Genomic DNA, 23144 nt, shown 5'->3' on the forward strand with positions numbered 1-23144 from the left:
TAGATTTTGTGACAATGCCAGCACTGAAGACAGCCTTTTTATTCTTTCAACAGAAGTAAAATATAAAGTGCTAGGATTCAATTCCTTAAGAGGGATTTAAAATTACTCCAATCTGTTGGGTCCATACACCATGCTGCATCCTTCAGGCTCAATCCTTTGGGGAACCTAACTGAATTAAACTGCCCCTCTGATGTAAATCAGTTTAATAAATAGTAGGAGCTCACAGAAGCTGATATACATATTGAAAATCAATTGAGGGCACTGGAGATTTTTTTACGGATATTAATTTCCATTTACTTTCTTACATGTTAAAACTCTACTTGGAGAAATATTTTCTATGAATCCACAATGGGAGAATAAGCAAGCCAGAAGCATTGCCCTTGGGAATAAAATATAATTTCAGGAAAAAAATCTGGGGGACAATGCCTTATAGATTTCCAGAAGGCAAGAGCTCAAATGACTCTTTTGTGAAGACTTTACTCGGCATTTTAGAACCAAAGCCTTGCACAATCAGCAGAAAGGAAAAATCATTAACCAGGAATAAAGGTGGTTCCATGGGAAAAAGCGGGGAAATAGCTGGGATACAATTTCAAAAACTAGATTTAGTCCATTGTCGCATGAAAAATATATAAGGAAAGTTTTAAGAAGGTGTAGGAATAAGAACAGTTGGATCAGGCAGTTGGCAGAATGATGATTCAAGATTTTCACAGAGCAGCTATGAAATGCTGCTGATCCACAGGGTCAGACCCTGTAGTCCACAGCTAATTAATGTCTTCTGGCCAAAGATTTCCATGGCACCAATGAGTACAACGTGCCAAATTCAGTTTTGAAGATTTAAAAAAAATCCTTTTCTATTTTAGGGCGAAGTTACTTCTTTACGTTCACAGAGCTAATAACATATGGCATTTCTACAGGTTTAACTCGGGTTCTCATATTAAAATTGTCATTTCTGTAGAAGTCTATTTTTGTTGGGCTATGACACAAATGTCTTTTATCTTTAAATCAGCCCATCAAGCAGCACTGTAAATACCAAAGAGAGCAGAACAGATAATACAGCAGCCTCTCAAAAGTAATAGCTGAGGGCATGGCTGTTATAAAGGTTCCAGAAGCTGGAGGAAGCAGTCCAAAGGGCACTAATGATAAGAAGACGGATTGGGGTTTCCATGACAGAATAGTGGAGAAGGAAAGCCAGAGCACACATGGTGTCTATAACATAACCAAATACCCTATTTATTAATCAAGGGATGCAAACTCATATGCCTATAGGCACCAGGCCAGCAGTGAAGAGAAGTGGTGTGGCATAAGACAGTAGCAGTCCTGTGGACAGAGCCAAGCTGAGCAGAATGATGTTCTGTCTAAAGGCATTTAAATTCAGGTTTTTGTTTGGTTTAAGACACTGCATGACAATTCAAACACAAATAGGTCAAATTTAGCCTATAGCTTCCTAGTTTACAAACTATGGAAAGGAAGCAATATGTGTGTGAGGACCCCTGGGATTCACATAATTCAGATGTATCTGAGGGAAGAAGGTACCTTCCTATTCATAATGCCTTCTGGATATACCTGTCAATACCGATGACCTCCCCGCCTCATCTGTGCTGCTGCAATTCACCGACTGGAAGTGTGGTGTGCCCAAATAATTTGTAGTAAACAACATGAAGTATTGACATCATGATGTATTTACTTCTTTTCTCATTCACTTTTAAAATACATAAATTAAGGATGGATTAAAGTTTATCCCCCAAATAATGTCATTCTCACTTACATGACAAAAAGGAGGTGTAATAACTAGTGAGGAAAAAAACCAAAACATAATCCTTTGTATACACAGGGCAGAGTGACCTAAGTCTAACAGGCTTGTGTGTCTTCAACTGGGTCACAGGGGAATAAGGTTACAAATCGCTGCTCAGGCCAACAGTAACAACTACAGAGATACTGTGGCAGCTGGCCTTAGTTCTTCTATAACGCCTAGGTTGGAATAAATGAATTTTAGGAGCTTTTTTCTTTTCAACATTTAGAGGAGAATATTATTTTATAGTCAAAAGGGGGAATAACACAGGGGGCTTCAAGAATACTGATCCTATTTATTATTCAGTTAGGTGGTAGGTACATGAGTGTCTTTTTTATTACTCTCATATATTATGCTTACAGATTCGTAATAAAACTGCTATAAAAAATCTTATTGTAAACCTGTTCTCTGCTTCGAGAAAACCCCAGTAGAAAATGCTGTAAGAAAGGCAGGTAAGCAGGATTAAAGTGAAAACATCTTTCCATTTAATCTTATTCCATTTTGATGCCAACTAGGACCTTGACACTGACAAGAATAAAGAGGCACTTGATATTTCAGTCTGAGTTTATGAGGCCTTAAAATAATGAAGACGAATTTAAGCAGTATATATACAGTTGACCCTTGACCCCTGAACAATTTGGGGATTAGGAACACCAACTCCCCATGCAGTTGAAAATCCACGTATAACTTTTGACTCCCCCGAAACTTAACTACTAATAGCCTACCTGCTGACTGGAAGCCTAACTGATAACATAAACAGTCCATTAACATGTATTTTGTGTTATATGTATTACATACTGTATTCTTACAGTAAAGTAAGCTAGAGAAAAGAAAATGTTAGTGAGAAAATAAGAGCGAATACATTTACAGTACTGTATTTATTGAAAAAATCTGTATGTATGTAGACCCATGCAGTTCAAACCCATGTTGTTTAAGGGTCAACTATATATACTACATACATACACAAGCTTCGGAAGTTATATTTGAAATTTTTCTTAATATCAAGGCAAAGTTTCCACATTATTAGATACATTTTATCTCTAAAGAAGCCTAGTTAGGAGACAAAATAAAATACTATTGTTTCCTTGAAAAGAAACCTTGTACTGCTGTATAAATGATGAAAAGTATATAATCTTTAGCTAACATTTTATCACCTGGTGGTCGGTTTGAAAATTCTGGCAGTTTAGGGCCCGAGTTGTCCAAGTTAATTCCTTGTTCTCCTGGCAATGGCTGCTGATCGGCCTCTTCCAGCCCAGCTGGGCGAGTATCTGGGGTACTAAAAAATAAATTACACATTTGAGAGTAAGTTGCATAGTTTATACATGAAACTACTTAACCTCTCCCCTATTTCTGAAGAACTAAAATCTGTTTGCATTATCATCCTTATCACTACTTACATCTCTCTAGTCTGATAAAATATTCAATATTTGGCATAAAAATAATCCAGCAATTTCATTACATAAAATCTACTTAATCTAATAGCATGGCTATTTACTCAAAGTACTTTCTACAAATTTCTGACATAATGATTTTCATGTAATCATCCATCCTTTAGATGTTTTAAGACCTGATCATAGTTTGGGCTATCAACATTATAAAGTACCATTTCTGTGAAACCACACTATCTTTGGTGCAGTTATCAAGGTCAATCAGAGAGTCCAGATTATTTCTTTTTTTGTGGATAATTCATAACACCTTGCAAGAAGTTATAGGCTGGCTGATAAAATGATATTCAGAGAATAAAGAAAAATGGAGAATACTAGAACAAAGCTAATTAATTCTGCTGAATGAGTATTTGCAGACATCCCCAATGGCTTTGGGATGCTTTCATTTTTACCTGGTTGTAGCTTAGAATTTTTAGCGGGGGAAAAAGAAATGAAAAAAACGTTATTACTAACACCCAAATTCCCAAAGAACCAGCAGCTCACATCCATTTGGTTTGCAATCTTATTCCTATCTGCACTTTTCTTCCTTATCTTTAGTTTCGCTTTGCCCTGATGTTGGCCACCCACTTTTAGACAGTATTTGACCTCATTATATTCTGTGTAGTTTCTGAGCCTTATAAAAAGTCCTAGCACATGGAAGTTTAGAACTTGAAGTGGATCATGAGCACATCCAGATGCCTGTATCAATTTGTTCCTTCTATGACTTCTCTCTCACTTCAAATTTATAAGGATTCTGTAGGTCTCTTTACTTTCATGGAACTACACTGCTAAAAAAAAAATCTCAGATATCTGGTCCAGCCACCTCATGTTATGGATGAGAAAACAAAGGCCCAGAGAAGTGTAAGAGGCCCATGGTTCCACAGTGAGCCACTGGTAGAGTTAGGAACAGGTGCTCTTCCTATTATACATACTGTTGCCCTTCCTAGAAGCCCTGATGCTATATAAGGCCCTTTTCACAATTTCTAGCTGCAACAAGTAAGCAATCTCCCTCGGGGCTGTTGAAAACAGCAAGAATGCATACTAAAGGCAACTGAATAACCTTGCAATTTTACTCCTAGGCTACTGAGAGGAATAAATATCCTCCCAGGATAGCAGGTTGATAGCGGTAAAGAATTTAACTTAGAGCTACTGGAAAAATTAGATAATTAAAGGTCTTACTAGGTCTGAATTCAGGAAAATATAGTTTGTTAATATATAGTTATAGACTTTTATAAGATTCAAGAAGCAGCAAGTGAGTATGGTATAATATTAGAATACAATCAAAGAAATATTGTGGGAAGGCATGGAGACAGATAGTCGGTTTTACTTTGAACATTTATGGTTAACTAAAACTCTCCTATTCTACATTTCTAGCAATTTGTTTCGATTAACCCATTTTACATTTGTTAGTCACTATTCCCTATTAACAAATGTCTCTGAATTCCAATTTTTATGATTAAAGGCAGAAAACCCAGTTTAATCAATACTCCTACAGGAAACATTTTATCAAAGCCAAAAACATGATTATTAACACTCAGCTTCAAGACATGACATATAAATTAATTTTCCTTCCTGCTGTTATCTTGCAAAAGAACTCACCTGGAGAACCTTTACTTAAAGGGTAACTGATTTAAAAGGCCCAACCAACCTAAAATGAGGTTTTAAGCTTCTAGGGATGATGGAAAGTCTTTAAAACAAAACAAAACAAAACAAAACACAAAATGGAGAGCCTTTAAAGGAAAGGCATTTGTACACAAATTTTTTTTTTTTTTTTTTTACAGTGGGCTCCACGCCCAGCACAGAGCCCAACGCAGGGCTTGAACTCACGACCCTGAGATCAACACCCGAGCTGAGATCAAGAGTCGGATGCTTAACTGACTGAGCCACCCAGGTACCTCCAAAGAACTATTTCTATTTGAGACAGCAAGAAATCTCCATAAATTGTTTTCATCTCCAAAACACACTTGGCCTTCCTGGCTCCCCAACAGCCATTAATAGCCTGAAGTGCTTTGTGGAGGTGCAATGTGTAGCACTGGCTACTTTTCAGTGTCTATGTGCCACAATCCCCCTGAGACTACAGATTTAAGAGACATGTATCACTCAATTGAAAAGTATAAACTTTGTCTTAATCCTTACATGAACAAACTATAAAAAAAGAATGAAGATAATTAGAGAAATTTGAACATAGTCTGAATATGTGAGAATATTAAGGAAGTATTAGTTTTTCTACATGTTAATGGTATTGTGTGTTCATTAAAAAAAACCAACCAACCATACTTATCTTTTAGATACATAGTACTGAAATATTTACAGTCAATTTGCTTTAAAATATTCAAAAAGGTAATGTGGATAGGAAGGCAAGATAGACTATGAATTGATAACTGTTGAAGCAGAGAGATTTCATACTGTTCTAATTTTATGTATGTTTAAAATTTTCCATCAGAAAAAGTTGTCCACATAGAAATAAATAAGATTTAAGGTAAAACTACCACAACCTACTTTAGATCTTGCTGACTATTTTTCTTCTTCCGAGGGGGTTTCTTCTTCTTCGGTTTATTTGCGTTGGTATTATTTTGCTTATTGTTTACCCCAAAATGACCCGCAGAGATGTCACTCTGCAATAAGTTGACCAACAATGGGCTTGTTAGTGTGACATCCTTATTGACTGGGAAGCCTGGATTCTGACCACAGGACATCTGATTTCCATTGGGTGCTCCACTGAAAGGTGCATTGAAAGGCATGCCATGGCCTGAGAAGTGGTTTCCCGAGGCACTGTTTCCCTGCATGGCCTGCACGTGGGGGGGAACCATGTTGCTTTGCTGCATGCTAACATCAGGCATCATCTGAGACAAACTGACATCATTGTTTGCTGTAGTAGCAGGATCACCATGCTGCTGGGCCATGTGTGGGCTGGGCCCTGGTGGTCGCAAGACCTGCCCCTGAATCCCCATAACCTGAGATGGACTGTTGTTCACGGGCCCTTGCTGTGGCAGCATCTGTCCTGATATCTGTCCCGTAAACTGCACCATGTTTCCTTGCATGTTTGGAGTTGGTCCCCTCATTATCTGTGCTGGTCCCGGCATGACACTGGATTGGTTCTGAGTGTTAAACTGTTGCTTATTCCCCTGCATCTGATTGGTCATTATCTGCTCTATCATTGGGTTCTGCTGGAGTAAAACTTGCCCCTGAGGCCCCATCATCTGGTTATGTGGTGCCATCATTTGTGGGCCCTGCTGGGGAAGAATCTGCTTGGGTGGGGTCATCCTTTGGGGCGAGGGCCCAAGATTTTGGCTTTGAGGGTTCACCATCATCTGGCCCTGAGGCATAAGCTGGGCCCTTGAAAGGATCATAGGGTTCTGAGGGTTCAAGGTTCCTTGTTGCTGGACCATCTGGCCCTGGGAGGGCACAATCTGCTGGTGCATGCTCATCAGCTGAGATGGTGGGCCCTGCTGAGGCTGGCCTTGCATGTTGCCCAGGTTCACCTGAGGAACCCCAGAACTACCAGCCTGCTGGCTGTTCATATTGCCATGAATTCCCATGAGGCTGGGCTGCATCATATTTGGTGGCCCGTGGGACACCTGCATCTGGTTTTGAGGAGGACCAGCTCCTTGACCACCTAAAAAAAGAAAAAGAAACGACAGTTTCAGAAAGAAACAGTCTTATCTTATTGATATTAAGATACTCAAATTATTAATTGGAAAAACACCCATCACCCACATGTGCACTGACCAACAAAAACAAGTATGTTGTGCTTGACATATTTCCTGCGGCCTTTCTTTCTTTCTTTTCGTTCTTCCTTTTTTCTTTTCTTTCTTTCTTTCTAATATAGTAAGTGAGATTTATTTATTTTAGAGAGCGGGAGAGGCAGAGAGAGAGGGAGAGAGAATCTCAAGCAGACCCCCTTCTGAGCACAGAACCCGACATGGGGCTCGATCCCAGGACCTTGAGATCATGACCTAAGCTGTAATCAAGAGTCAGATGCTCGGGACACCTGGGTGGCTCAGTCGTTAAGCGTCTGCCTTCGGCTCAGGGCGTGATCCTGGCGTTCTGGGATCGAGTCCCGCATCAGGCTCCTCCGCTGGGAGCCTGCTTCTTCCTCTACCACTCCCCCTGCTTGTGTTCCCTCTCTCGCTGGCTGTCTCTATCTCTGTCAGATAAATAAATAAAATCTTAAAAAAAAAAAAAAAGTCAGATGCTCAACTGATTGAGCCACTGCCCCTTCTGTGGCTTTTCTAAGTATGGAGCTATGACTTTGGAATGATTGTTTACATTCTCAGTGACCATACGAGAGAAGAAAAAATTGTTTCTTTACTCCTATTTGGTACCTTAAAGATAACATTTTGAAGATCAATAGTTTACTTTGTTTCAAATTAAAGAGAAAGGAAGCATCTCATTATTTAAAAATGACATGTAGCTACTTTAAGGTGAAAAAAAATTAATGAAAAGCACTGTAGGCTAGTGAAATAAGCTCTGCTTTAGATGAGTCCAGGAAACAATGAATATGATGTATTCTCTTAGGAAAATCTTGACAATGTTGAGAAGATATTTAAAAAATGCTTCCTGAAAACTAATGACTCTCAAAGATTATGTGCGTGGTATCTCGATGCTGCACATGAAAAGAAAGAACACTTAATACTTCCTGAGGACAGGTCTTCTCTGCTCCAATGTGGTAAAACTTATTATTATTATTATTATTTTTTTTAAAGATTTTATTTATTTATGTGACAGAGAGACAGCCAGCGAGAGAGGGAACACAGCAGGCGAGTGAGAGAGGAAGAAGCAGGCTCCTAGCGGAGGAGCCCGATGTGGGACTCGATCCCGGAACGCCGGGATCACGCCCTGAGCCGAAGGCAGACGCTTTAACGACTGCGCTACCCAGGCACCCCAAAACTTATTATTATTACTTTAAGATTTTATTTATTTATTTGAAAGGGAGAAAGAGAGAGACTGAAAGCAGAAATGGGGAGGAGAGGGATAAGCAGGCTCCCCTCAGAACAGGGAGCCCTATGCGGGGCTCAATCCCAGGACCCTGAGATCATGACCTGAGCCGAAGGCAGACGCTTGAACGACTGAGCCACCCAGGTGCCTCGAGTAAAAATTATTTAATCTTGATCTGGAAGCTGAGCCTCTGGTGGGACTCAACTGACAGACGACACAGAAGCTGCAGACAGAATAGTTAACAAGGGATGTTAAAACTTCACTGACCCTCCCCTGTGGCAGTCCCTGGTGGATCACATGGGACAAGTCCTAGTCTTCTCGGTTATTTCTAATTTAGACAAGGACACTGCCGGCTTGCTGTAGTGTTTACTTATTGTTGGGTCTTTGGAATTTTCCTATAGTTGCTTGCATTATCTCCCCCTTTTTACTGAATAACCCTCTAGATTATTTTCTCTCTCTTTTGTCACTTTAAAGTGAGGACTAGAAAGTGGCAGTCATAATGAAGTTATGAGACCAGTCCATGCTCCAGCCAGGGAGACAGGGAACAAACTATCCCTTGTTCACATTAGCCAGAGTTTTTCTTAATCCCAAAGAAGATTTTCTAAACTAGCCTTATAGACTCTTTTTAAAAAAATTTTTATTTTTATTTCTTGGAGAGAGAGAACGGGGGGAGGGACAGTGGGAGGGACAGAATCCCAAGCAGGCTCCACACCCAGCACGGAGCTGGGCACAGGGCTCAATCCCATGACACAAGTAAAATCAAGAGGCAGACGCTCAACTGACTGAGCCACCCAAGTGCCCCAGCCTTATAAACTCTTAACTTGAACTCCATGACCACTGAATATATTATACACACTGAACATACCAGTGTATAGTCATTTGATCAATAATTATTTATTGAGTATCTAATATGTACAAGACACTTTCAGTGCTAAGGTAATATCAAGAAACAAGATAGACCAAATCCCTGATTCTCTGGAGTTGGCAAGAGACAATAACACTGATAGGCATTTTTTCAGGGCAAAGTAAAAGCTAACAAAAGAATTAAGCGGGGTAAGAGAACAGAAAATGAGAGACAAGAGTAGAACTACGTGAGGATAAATGAGGAAATCTAAACAATATGTGCACGTGGAAGGTACCACATAAGACAAAATAGCTTGTGCTTGGATGCAAGAAATTATGAATGATTTTATCCCTGTTTTATAACTTCTACAAAACTCATGAATTCACATAACTCAGGAATGCAGTTTTGCATCAGCAGGTGGGAAAAGTCAAGTAGTTTGCCCTACTCTTCTCTCACCCTTTAAAGGTACTTTGAACTTTAAAAAAAAATTAAGTTAGAACTTTCTTGTTCCTTAGTGATTTACAGTTAAAGTTGGAACCACATTACTGAACTAGTAAACTCCCCTCCAAGTGGGGATGGGGAGTTCTCCACAGAAACTATTTGTGCTACTTCAGTTCCAACTGTGTCAATGAGAAAGGATAAGATCAGTCATTTGGTACCTAAGTAACCAGGAACATGAAGTCTGGGTATATATGACACTGCTTTACAAATTCTTTTTAGCCATTCTGCTCCATCCTACTTCTTCTCCAAAATTTCTTCTTATATACGATACACTGTTGGCATTAAATCTATACTGACTGAAGTCTGGTCTTCAAACACCAAATTGTAAACCAGAATTTAAACATTCTGCATAAACAAAGTCAACATGTATATAGAGCTTTTAAAAAGTTGCAGTTCCCCCAAAATGCCATGTGCCTCTGTGTTTCTATACCTATAGTTTCCTTTGCCACAAATGCCTTTTGCCCTTTTATGAACTCGGGAGCTGGCAAACTATGGTCCATGGGCCAAATCAACTGCCAGTTTCTAAATAAACAGTATTTGGAACACTGCCATGCTCATTTGTCATATTGTTTATGGCTACTTTTATGCTATGACAGCAGAGTTAAACAGCTGCAGTAGAGACCATATAATCTGCAAAGCCTAAAATATTTATTACCTGGAGTTCTTCACAGGAAAAAAAAAATGTTGATCCCTGCTCAAACTCAAGTTTCATTTTCTTTCCTTAGGTGTTTTGAGGTTCCCAAGACGCTGTACTACATTTGCTGTATCAGTTACTGCCTTGAAGGAATAATTTTGGTTTGAGATTAAGGGGAAAAACCAGAATTTTTATTTATCTGGATATTCTTTTTGTCTATCATGGTATCTAGCACACAATGTTCAATAAATGCTGGCTGGATAAAGCACAGAAAACAAACCTGCATGCTGGACATTTTGATTTGCTTGCAGCTGAGGGGCTCCTGAATTGCCAGGGGTGGTTGCTGTGGTCGAAGGCACCTGACCTTGCATAAAGTTCGGATTGGCCTGTCCTGCTGAGAAGCCAGGTGGGAGGCGTTTAGGCATTCCTTAATAGAAAACAATGAGTAAGGCAGTTACCTAGCAAATTTATACTCTTGCTTAGATGTGGAATGAATAAGGAAGGATGAGCTGCATGAAGTCTCCACTGGCTTAGCTTTCTCTGTCACACTGGTAGGATCTTTAATAATAAGGTTGGGAAAGATGGTTAAAAAAATCAACACAATCTCTTACATGAGCATTGTCAAAATGAAAAAGAAATACTAAAAAATTTACACTTAGAACATGCCAAGGAAGAGATGGCAATCTGCTCCCTAAATGTGATCTGAGGCCACGTCACAGCAAGGTTTAGGGCTCACTTTTCGCTACAATACAACAGACCCCAAAACTTTACACACTTTAACATAGGCACCAAAGGAATATGCTAAATTCTCTCATATTCAAACAAATTGATCAGAAATACTATAAAACAAAGAGCTGGGTCCTGATATTAATGCTGGTGACTTTTTTTCCATTGAAGGAAATGGATGACAATCTCTTTTGTGGAAAATTTCCCCCAATATTGTGCTTATCTCTTGGTAAGAGACAGGAGATTAGAAACAATCCATAGAAGTTTCAAAGTGAGGCTATGTTAAACTATCATCATGCCTTCCCCTTTTAAGGTTTGCTGTAATTCCGACAGCTATGGTACCAAAAGCCATGCTCTAATGGAATCTTACAAATGTATTACTTCCTTTTGTAGGAAGGCTTAATTTCAGAAAACAGATCTGTAAGAAGGACGATCTCAGAACCCACTCATTGTTTATGACATAGGACTTGATGTGGCCAGATCATCTAGGTGAGCACACCATCTGCTCTATGAAAGCATCAAGACCTAAAGCTCACTTAAAAAATTTTGTATTAGTCCATTTATTTTTAAGGACCAAATTTCAATGTCCCGAAAAACACTTTTTAGACAAATATGCATTTGTCCTTTCTTTAGCAGTGACAAGTCCCCATTTGCATGCTTCCACTGTAATTAAATCAGTAATCACATTTGCAGGAGGGACTACCCAGCTTCCACTGATCCAGGGCTAGATGCCCAGAACAGTGAAGTTTGGAGCTGAAACATTCTTGCATTTTCTAAAAACTTCTTAGGATTCAAATATTATAGCCTGCAAGTCAGCAAAATTAATTACAAGAGAGTGAAAAGACTGATGAGCAACTTAATTTCACCAGAAACCATGAGAACATGCCTTTGCTATGTTGCACTAAAGATGCAAGGGTTTTTTTCTGGGTAGGCAATGCGTGTCTTTTGGTGGGGACATGTTTATCAGATGACAGTAGTACTGACACTCTATACCTTACTGAAAAGCTCCAAGCACATTCATGTGCACTAGATCAATGATTAATAAGAATAAATAATAAACATGGAGATGGATAAGTTTTACTGTAATCGTTTTACCTCTCACACATTAAGCTCCATTGCTTTTTCTTCATACAAGAGGCACCTTACAAAATAAATAAATAAATCTCCTTTAGGTATAACTGGTGGAATTCCCTCTCTAAGGAGCAGGCATTGGCATTATAAAACTACAAAAGTCAATGATTTCTGAACTTATTCCCCTTTAACACTTTAATCAAATTTAACAAATAACCATGCTTACTACTTTACTAAGATTAGCAAAACTGGAAACTTGAAGGGACTTTACCCCCAAATACTCTGTATTTATTTTTCCATTTTTGCTCTACTGCATAATATTAATTTTTTTTTCAACAGCTGAGCAGTTTAAGTTAATACAATGCATGTTTCTTCTGGACATCTTAATTTACTAGTCCAAGATCAAGCAAAAATAATTTGAAAAACAAAATGGAAGTCTCTATATTGAATTTTACCTGCATTTATATCCAGAGGGCTAGCTTAAATGTAACCAGTAAGATGCTGCATAATGTATCAAGTTAACTAAGTTATATTAAGTGTCACCACTATATCCACAAAGCCAAATAATTATATCCTCCCTCCATTAACTCTAAATATTGAAGTTCTATTAAGATCTATCTCCAGTAAATTTACCAACACAAATAGCTTCCGTGTTCCTCACCTCCTAGGCCTGGATGTAAACTCTGTGGCCCCTGGTTTGGTGGTTGCTGCTGCATCACCATGAAGTTAGGTGGCACATTTCCCTGTTGAACCATAGGATTCCGACCGGGAGAGCTGACAGGCTGCTGAAATCCCTGGGGAAGTGGGTTATTTTGAGGTGGCCTTGGTCCCATCTGCTGCTGAGTTTGGTTAACCGTTGGGGAGGATGCAGGGGATCCCTGCTGGAAGGAGGAGGGTGAGGAGGCAGGAGACTTGTTGGTGAGGTGGGGCTGCTGCAGGGGGGTTGGGACCCTGGAGGGCCCTCCCTGCAAGCTCTTCATCTGAGGAGCTGTGAACTGGCCTGGGTTGCTCATCTGAGGAAAGTTTGTATGGGCTTGTGAGGCTTGCTGGCTGCCAAAGGGATATGGAGGGGGAGGGTGGGAAGGTGTCTGTACCGTGGCTAAGGATGGTCTTGCCTGGAGTTGCTGTTGCATTGGGCCAGGCAAGGGAGCCTTCTTCCACCCTTGACTTGCAGTCATTGTGCCCAGAGAACCCTGGGCTGGAGGAGGCTGAAGGGCTCCAGAAGGCAGCTGGTTCCAGCCTGGAGGAACAGGCACCTGAGTTGGGGCAGTAAACTGGGGTCGAATTCCCTGTGGCTGTTGCTGCTGATGCTGCTGTGGGGGTCTTGCCTGTAGCTGCTGCTGCTGCTGCTGCTGCTGCTGCTGCTGTTGCTGCTGTTGCAGCTGGGGAAAATTAGCTGGGTTCATTTGTCTGTTCACGGGGACAGGCTGCATTGGGTGGTGCGGGGGAGCTAAAGATCCTGAGGGGTGATTCTGCGGCTGTATATGGAGCCCAGAGAGGAGTGGATCCATTGCATCTGTTTAAAGAGTTAACAAAGCAATAATTAAATTACTGCAACCTAGATCCTATAGCAATAGTAAATCCCCTGGTACCTTCAATGAGATGTTTGTGAGCACCTTCTATATGCAAAGCAACATACCGTGATGACAGGAAGATGAGTATTGTCTAGAAGAGCTTATGGTTCAAAAGTGGATGAAAGAGCCAAACATAAAATGTGGAGAGCAGTATTTTCCAAAGCATACCCTGGAGAGCTATGTTCATTAGCATTATAAGAAAACAAAATAAAATATAGTCAATTAGGTTTGGGAAACAAGTGAACCTAACCAGCTTAGATAGGCTTCTTCGCTGCAGGACTCGCAGTGCCTCCAATAGGTTAATTGTGAATCTCTAGGAGGGACGGTAAAGCATGATGCGCTTACTAAATTTATTATAGAATTCCCTGCCATGAAGTATCTTCCAGGACTATGTAGTCAAAGGAATGCATTTTTTAGGAATGTTGGGTTATAACTGATAAGAGAATGAGAAATTCTGAGAAGGAAATGATGACTTTTAGCTTGAAGAAATGGGGGAAATTTTGTAAAGAAGGTGGCATTTAAAAGTTGGGCAGTTAGGAATTTGGTATCAGAGAGAGCTCAGTTTTGTAATGATCTCTGCAAAGAGTTCCAGCCTCTTCAATCCACAAAGATTGGAGGTGATTACCTGACTGAGAAGCAGGGCGAGGAGTCCTGGGCTGCAGCTCTGAATTGGGGCCTGGTGCCATCATGGAAGATGACACATTTACACTCTGGGGTATCATAACAGTGGCAGGGCTGGTCATCCTTATTAGTCCTAAAGGAAAAAGAAAATCCCTAGAATAGAGTACTGGAATTGGTACAACATTTGTTTTTAAATAAAATATTTCAAGAATATAAAAAGGTATGGAAAATTTCTGTACCCATCATCTACCTTGTTAACATTTTGCCCCATTCCCTTCAGATACATATGTAGATACAGAATCCCCCTACTTCCCAATCTCATTCCATTGCCTCTCTCTTACCTTATAATTGGGATTAGTAGTTCCATGCACGTTTATCTTTATTACATATGTAGGTAAACTGCATAGCATTTTTGGTATGCTTTTAATCTTTGTATAAGTGGCATCATACTCTGTCTTCTCAGTTTCCTTTTTCACTTAATATTACCTTTTGAGCTCCATCCATCTTGACTGCTATAATAGTGATCCATTTTATGGAAACCATACATTCATTCTGCTAATGAACAGTTAAGGTTCTCCCTCCCCTGCCCCAATTTTCATTCTTACAATTTTGCAATGTCATGTATTCTTGTGGACATGTCTTTAGACTATATACTTGGAATTCCTAGGTTTTAAGTATAAACATCTTCCATTTTAGTAGATATTGGCAAACTGCTCTCAAAGGTGGCTATGCCACGGGTGCCCGGCTGGCTCAGTGGGAGGAGTGTGAAATTCTAGATCTCGGTGTTGTGAGTTCAAGCCCCACGGGGTGGGTGTAGAGATTTCTTAAATAAATAAACTTAAAAAAAGGGTGGGGAAAAAAAAGTTATTATGCCAATTTACATTGCAACTATCCGTTTGAGAACTACTCTTGTTCCGTATCTTTCCAATTTCTGATACCATTAGACTTTTTAGGATTTAGCATCCATATTAATAAGTGAAAATATACTATCCTCTTCATGTCTCTTTGATTTTTGGCATCAAGATTAAAATAACTTCAAAAAAGAGCTGGAAAGCATCTTTCTTCTTTGTCTATGCTCTTGAAGAATATCTGTATCTGTTCTTTAAATGTTTAGTAAACTCACCTGGAAAATTATCTGGACCTGTGAGTTATACTAATTGATTCATAGGGAGACAAATTTTTAATTATTTCAATTTCTTAAATAGTTACAGATTTTTCAAGTTTCCTTAAGTCAGTTTTGGTTAAATTACATTTTCAAGAAAACTGTTAATTGCTGATGCTTTAAAATTTATTAGCATGAAGTTATTTACAACTTTGCCCCATTTTTTAGAAATAATTCATATATTACAAAATTCACCCTTTTTTTTTTTTTAAGATTTTATTTATTTATTCGACAGGAAAGAGACAGCCAGTGAGAGAGGGAACACAAGCAGGGGGAGTGGGAGAGGAAGAAGCAGGCTCATAGCAGAGGAGCCTGATGTGGGGCTCGATCCCACAGTGCCGGGATCACACCCTGAGCCGAAGGCAGCCGCTTAACCGCTGTGCCACCGAGGCGCCCCACAAAATTCACCCTTTTGAAGTACACACTTTTTTCCTTCTTTACATTGCTTATGCCTTCTCTTTTTTTGTTCTACCACGTTCATCAGTTTTAATTGTTTTTTCAAAGAAACATCTTTGGTTTTCCTACTTTGTTCCATTTTGTTTTGTTTTTTTATTACTTTACTTATTTCTGCTCTTATCTTTATTATTTCCTTCCTCCTAAATTATTATTACTCTGCTATTCTCCTTCTCAATTCTTAGGTCAGACTCTTAGCTTTAATTTTCAATTCATGTTCTGCTCTAACAGTTATTTGAGGGCTTAAATTTTCTTCCATGCTGTATGGCCACATCTCACAAATTTTGATACGTACTATTTTCATTATTCCATTTTCTTTTATTTTATTTTTTAAAGATTTTATTTATTTACTTGACAGAGAGAGAGAGACAGCACAAGCAGGGGGAGCACCAGAGGGAGAGGGAGAAGGAGGCTCTTCACTCAGCAGGGAGCCCGATGCAGGGCTCGATCCTGGTACCCTGGGATCATGATGTAAGCTGAAGGCAGACACTTAACCAACTGAGCCACCCAGGTGCCCCTCATTATTCCATTTTAAATATTTTTTGCTGTCCATCATGACTGCTTTTTAAAAAATCAGGGATATTCAGAATGTATTTTAAATTTTCTAAAACTACAGAATATTTTGGTTAGCTGTTTTTTTGATTGTTTGTTTGCCAATGACTTAATTGTACTGTGTTCAGAGAACATGATCTGTGTGATACCAATATCTGGTATTTACTGAAACTTGATTTTAGAAAAATACACAATTTGTATAAATGTTCCATTTATGCTTGAAAAGATTAAGAATTTCTGAATTACTAGTGCATGGTTTCTATATATCTCCATTATATCAAACTATTTTACTTGTTATTCAAGCATTATCCTTATTAATTTTCAAATAAGCTTAGTACATCAATTACTAACACAGGTGTTTTAAGATCTCCCCTAAGATGTGATATCTCCATATAATCCTGTCCACTTTGCCTTACATATTCTAAAGCTAGATCATTAAGTGTTATTAAGATATTAGCTGTCTTCCTGATGAATATTTCCTTTTACATCATACATTGGCTCTATTTATCCTCAGTAATGCTTTTTATTAGTCTGTTTTATCTGATAAAAATATTGTTATACCCCTTTTCTTGGCTAATATTCGCCTGGATTATTTTTTATCCCATCCTTTTAACTATGAGCCAAATCCTTATGTTTTATGTGCTTCCTGTAAGAGAACATAACTAAATCTGAGAATATTCAATCTGATTAATCATGGTCTTTTTATCAGTGTTCACAATACATTTACCTTTACTATTAATTTCTGATATATTTTGATTCATTTTATCATTTTATGATACCCCTTCTTTTTTTTTTATGATACCCCTGCTTTTTACCCCTTCTTTTTCTGTGGTGTTTTCCTATTTTTTTCTATGCTGGTTTCCTAATTTTTTTAGATTTTATTGGATTTTTTCAAACACGCCCTTCCTTTTTTTTTTTTAGGATTATTTATTTATTTATGAGAGAGAGAGAGAGAGAGACAGAACAGAGAGAGTGGGGGGGAGGGGCAGAAGCAGTGGGAGAAGCAGGCTCTCCGATGAGCAGGGAGCCTTATGTGGGGACTCATCCCAGGACCCCAGGATTGTGACCTGAGCTGAAGGCAGATGCTTAACTAACTGAGCCACCCAGGTGCCCCAAACATGCCCTTCCTTTCTACCTCTACTACTAGCTTAGAAGTTATACATCTTATTTCTATTATTTTATTTTTAGAGATTTTATTTGAGAGAGAGACAGACAGCGCATGCGAGCACATACCAGCGGGGGGTGGGGGGGCAGAGGGAGAAGCTGACACCCCGCTGAACAGGGAGCCCAATGCAGGGCTTGATCCCAGGACCCTGGGATCATGACCTGAGCCAAATGCAGATACTTAACTGACTGAGCCACCCAGGTGCCCCTCTATTATTTTAATGATCTCTTTTGTCAATAGACATACTCAACTTAAAGTGTAAACATGTGATCATCATTATTGCTAAATGAGCCAATACTTATTTAGATTTACCCAGTGTTTACCAATTATTTAGCTCACCACTCCCTTTTAGATCTTATTTCTTCCATTTAAGGTTCAATTTTCTTCTTCCTGAAGTAGATTCTTGAGCAGTTCAATGAGCAAGAGTCTGTTAATGGTAGCTTCACTTAGTGTCTTTGAAAATGTCTTTATTTTATACTACTCTTTATAGTAAAAGTAGGTTTAAAATTCTAGGCTGTCAATTATTCTCTCATCACTTTGAAAATACTATTCCAATGTTTCCTGGTTTTCAGTGTTGCTGCTGAGAAATCAGTTGTGATCTGATAGCTTTTCGTTTGTAAAATATTGGTCTTTTATTTTGAGTTGCTTTTAACATTCTCTTTGTTTTTTCATGTTCTACAGTTTTATAATTTTGTGTCAAATGTGGATTTATTTTTTAAAAAGATTTTATTCATTTATTTATTTGAGAGAAAGAGAGCACGAGCAAGGTGAAGGGCAGAGGGAGAAGCAGACTTCCTGCTGAACAGGGAGCCTGATGCGGGTCTCGATCCTGGGATTCCAGGATCATGACCTGAGCCGAAGGCAGACATCCAACCAACTGAGCCACCCAGGCGCCCGTGTGGATTTATTTTTATTTACATTGCTCAGGATTTCTGAGGATTCACATCTTTCACCAATTCTGGAAAAATTCCAGCCATTCTCTCTATTGGTCTTCCTCATCCTAGATCTATTCTTTCACTAACTATATGCAACTTGGCCAGACTCGTCCCACTCTGGTTCTTTAGTACTGGCAATAGCATCACTGCTTATCTCTCATCAAGCTACCACAATACGAAATCCTCAGAATTTGGTGGAGAACTCTAACTACCAATCCCCTACTACAGGTAGCAGGCTGGGAACTGTACATCTACTACGCGGTATTCCATTAACAGCTCAATAGCACAGGTCCTGACATATAATAGGAACTCTGTAAATGTCAGCTTCAGGGCTCAGGGGTCATCCACCTTCAAGTATGAGCTCAAAAGATTGTAGGCATTTTTATCTCATTTTTATGTGAAGAAACTGCTGCTTGGAGAGGTACAGCAACTAGCTTGAGGTAACCAGGAAATGGTACTGCTAGGATAAAAATCTAGTTTCAATTTTATATGGCCAAATCTTCAGCTACAGTTCAGAACAATGGCTTTATAAACTGATGCTCTCCATTCTGCTGTATTTCTTCAAGACCTACTGTGGTAGGTGGGGTGGCGAATGACTGGCTATAGTTTTAGGTGGTTACTATGCTTCTACCACAGCAGCTGTGCTTTTCTGGTTTATTTGAATAAAAGGTCCTGCAGCAGAAAAAGTCTGAAAGCCACTAGTGTAGTGAAAAGAGCACTGGACTGGGAGTCAGAGCTGTGATACTAGGGTATTGCTACTTGACCCTGAGCAAACTGCTTCCTCTCTGTGAGTTCCAGAGTTTCCTCAGCTTTTTTTTTTTTGTTTGTTTGTTTTAAGATGTATTTATTCGAGAGAGAAAGTGAGAGAGCATGTGCATGCATGCGGGGAGGGGCAGAGGAAGAGGGAGAAGCAGACTCCCCGCTGAGGAGGGAGCCTGACACAGGGTTCTATCCCAGGACCCTGGGATCATGACGTGAGCTGAAGGTCATGCTTAACCGACTGAGCCACCCAGGCACTCCTGGAGTTTCCTCAGCTTTAAATGAGAGCCAACTCGAGAGGTGGCAAGGGAACCAATGTCAAGGCCTGAGGCAGATTTAAAGTTTGGGACTGAGAGTCCATGATGGCGGAGGAGTAGGAGACCTCAGTTTTGTTTGGTCCCAGGAATTCAGCTAGACAGCTATCAAATCTTTCTGAACACTTGGGAACTCAACTGGAGATCTAAGAAAAGAATAGCTACAACTCTACGAATAGAAAAGTGACAACTTTCTGTAAGAAAAAAAACTCACCTCAAAAAAGAGAATAAGAGGCAGTACTAGGAGCTGGTTCTCTGAAAGAATTAATAAGATTGATAAACTCCTGGCCAGACTTATCAAAAAGAGAAAGGACCCAAATAAATAAAATCATGAATGAAAGAGGACAAGTCACAACCAACACTGAAGAAATACAATTATAAAAACACATTATAAGCAACTGTTTGCCAAAAAATTAGGCAATCTGGAAGAAATGGATGCATTTCTAGAGACATATAAACTACCAAAACTCCCCAATGTTTATAGCAGCAATGTTCACAATAGCCAAACTAGAAAGAGCCCAGATGTCCATCAACAGATGAATGGATAAAGAAGATGTGGTGTTATATATACAGTGGAATACTTTTCAGCCATCAGAAAATGAAATCTTGCCCAACATGGATGGAACTAGAGGGTATTATGCTAACCAAAATAAGTCAATCAGAGAAAGAACAATTACCATATGATCTCACTCACATGTGGAATTTAAGAAACAAAACAGAGGATCATAGGGGAAGAGAGGGAAAAATAAAACAAGATGAAATCAGAGAGGTAGAAAAACCATAAGAGACTTTTAATCATAGGAAACGAACTGAGGGTTGCTAGAGGGGACGGGGGGCAGAAGGATGGGGCACTTAAGTGATGGACATTAAGGAGAGCACATGATGTAATGAGCGCTTGGTATTATATAAGACTGATGAAATCACTGGCCTCTACCTCTGGTAATACTTTAACTAACTGAATTTTATTTTTTATTTTTTTTAAAAGATTTTATTTATTTATTCGACAGGAAAGAGACAGCCAGTGAGAGAGGGAACACAAGCAGGAGGAGTGGGAGAGGAAGAAGCAGGCTCATAGTGGAGGAGCCTGATGTGGGGCTCGATCCCATAATGCCGGGATCATGCCCTGAGCCGAAGGCAGACGCTTAACCGCTGTGCCACCCAGGCGCCCCTAACTAACTGAATTTTAAAAAATTAAAAAAATAAAGCTCAGGACTAACCAGAAAATAAAAAATAGATGAGAGCCAACTCAATTCCTTTTATTTTTGGGGGGGGGAGGGGCAGAGGGGGAGAGAATCCCAAGCAGGCTCCATGCCCAGTGCTGAGCCCAACTCAGGGGGCTTGATCTCACAACCTTCAGATCATGACCTGAGCTGAAATCAAGAGTCAGATGCTTAACTGACTGAGCCACCTAGGCACCCCGAGAGCTAACTCAATTCTAATATTTTGTGATTCACAGAATATTGAGTTCAATCTCTAAAGAAGAAATTTCAGTTTTTCTAGAAAAGTCAGCAAATAATTTCTAACTCTCTAAAATTCTAAGTACCTAAAAACATATCCTTCCGCATACTTCTTCAGATTCCAAGTAAGCACACAAGAACTCAGCTCACGGATTCTCAGCCTCAGAGAAAGTGGGAGTTGAAAAGCTACATTCCCCATTATGCTATAAACATTCTGAGGGTAGAAAATATTTTATTCATTTCTATCTCCAACACATAGCAGAGGTCCTGTCCTATGAAAAGAACTCAATAAATGTTTGCTGCACAGCTCAGTGCTCATCTATCTACCTTTAAGCATGAGCCCATGCTCTGTGACTCTATGCTCCTAAGAGTGATTTAAATCTTGCTTTCCTAAACCAGAAAACAGAAATGTACCAGAAACCCATGCCTATTCTGCAGGACCCAAATGATCACACATCAGAAAATAAAGGGAAAAAAGCAAACCAGTAAAATGTCATATAATTGAGTGGGAGATCTCACCTGGACCACCTGCCATGGGAAATGCTGCCTCCATCCTAACTGAATTTCCGGCTCCCATGGGTCCATTCATTCTCACATCTTGGCTTCGGTTCTGAGCCAAAGCCAGGTTGATAGCACCTTCCCCTGAAAATGACAGGTTATAAAAAGGAAACCATCAGAATAAGATGTAAATGCTGCTTAAAAATGGGTATACAAGAACTTCAGTTTTCTGTGTTTTTGAAGAATTATGGTTAAGTTTACCATCACAAAAAGGATAAGTGCAATACGATATAGGTCTTCCTTCAACTTCATCTGGGACTTACATGAAGCACAAGGAGAACATAATCCTCACAATACAGCAGATAGGCAATCATTAATGACGTATAGTGTCAGGGGCAGCTTGTAACCCTGAATATCTATTTTCAAATAGCTCACAGTGTGTGCATGTATGCATGTGTGTCTATGTGTGTGAGAAGGAAGAAAATGGTCTCAGAAATTCTCAAAATCCTAGATTACCTTTTGGGAACTTACAATCAGAACGTAGAGATATGAGTAGGTGTAATGGAGAAAGAACATATGATGGATGGTACAGGGACACTGTAATATTTGTGAGCAAAATACCATTTCCCTTTCAAAAACTGTAATATAAATAGATATCCATTAGAGATATTCATACAATGAAGAGTAGAGAGGTTGCTACTAATCTACTTTCACAGCATCTAATGATAAGACCAACATTTGTATAGAGCTCTAATTTTTATTTATTTGTACTTTCATTTAATTTTTAAAAAAAGATTTTATTTATTTATTTGACAGAGAGAGAGCAAGAGAGCACAAGCAGCGGGAGCTGCAGAGGAAGAGGGAGAGCAGACTCTCTGCTGAGCAGGGAGCCTGATGAGGGGCTCAATCCCAGGACCCTGAGATTATGACCTGAGCTGAAGGCAGAGAAGCTTAACCGACTGAGCCACCCAGGCGCCCCTATTTTTATTTTTTTTTAAGATTTTATTTATTTATTTGAGGGAGAGAGAGAGAGAGCACAAGCATGAGCAGGGTGTGGGGGGGGTTGGGGGGGAGTAAAAGAGGGAGGGAGAAGCAGACTCCGTGATGAGCAGGAAGCCCAATCATGACCTGAGCCGAAGGCAGACATTTAAATGACTGAGCCACCCAGGCACCCCTGTATAGAGTTTTTAATGCTTACAAGATTTTATCTCATTTGAACCTCAAAATATCCTGGTAGGTAACATAACTAGATATGTTCCAATTAATCAGAGATAACTCTAAACTTAGAGGTAACTTAAATTTTACTCGGTTTAATGATAAAAAGAAACAAATTTCAGGATACTTCCTGCACCTAATCCACAATTTTGACTACTGTTACTCTGGATGACAGCACCACCTAGTGGACAGATAGAAGTATAGCTAGCCAGTGGTTAAAGAGATGAAAGCAACATTGCATTGACTGGCATCCTTCCAGCATCATTCCATATCGTGGGGTCCTGGTTTATAGAGCCAGATGACAAAGCAGGACGCTAATGAGGACACAGTAGTTTCCTCTGTCTTGTCACTGGTGAAGTCCCCTTTCTGTATTAAGTATTTCAACCAGGCAGGTAGACTGGTCACAGGGCACAAACATCCTACTAATATGGGACCAGGGGCTATGAGATGCTCTAAACCGCCTATGGGAGACAGGAATGAAAGAAAAAGAGACTACAGATCTTGAGGGTTTC

At 39.5% G+C, this 23144-nt stretch overlaps 1 protein-coding gene across 6 annotated transcripts in view; it reads right to left on the bottom strand.

The window, feature by feature from the left end:
• The window catches only part of NCOA6 (nuclear receptor coactivator 6), a 97523-nt gene that overhangs the window by 21765 nt on the left and 52614 nt on the right, over nucleotides 1-23144 (bottom strand). For 4 of the 6 annotated variants that reach the window (XM_040638209.1, XM_040638212.1, XM_040638207.1 and 1 more), the window contains 6 exons: nucleotides 21439-21561; nucleotides 14127-14255; nucleotides 12589-13443; nucleotides 10411-10557; nucleotides 5713-6829; nucleotides 2944-3065 (listed from right to left, as the gene is read on the bottom strand). In XM_040638209.1, the coding sequence (XP_040494143.1) occupies nucleotides 2944-3065; nucleotides 5713-6829; nucleotides 10411-10557; nucleotides 12589-13443; nucleotides 14127-14255; nucleotides 21439-21561 (2493 nt within the window). The remainder of the gene's footprint in view (nucleotides 1-2943; nucleotides 3066-5712; nucleotides 6830-10410; nucleotides 10558-12588; nucleotides 13444-14126; nucleotides 14256-21438; nucleotides 21562-23144) is intronic. The other 2 variants (XM_040638211.1, XM_040638210.1) reach the window with 2 other exon arrangements.

Source organism: Ursus maritimus, unplaced genomic scaffold (assembly GCF_017311325.1).
Source record: "Ursus maritimus isolate PB19 unplaced genomic scaffold, ASM1731132v1 scaffold_22, whole genome shotgun sequence".
NCBI lineage: Eukaryota > Metazoa > Chordata > Mammalia > Carnivora > Ursidae > Ursus > Ursus maritimus.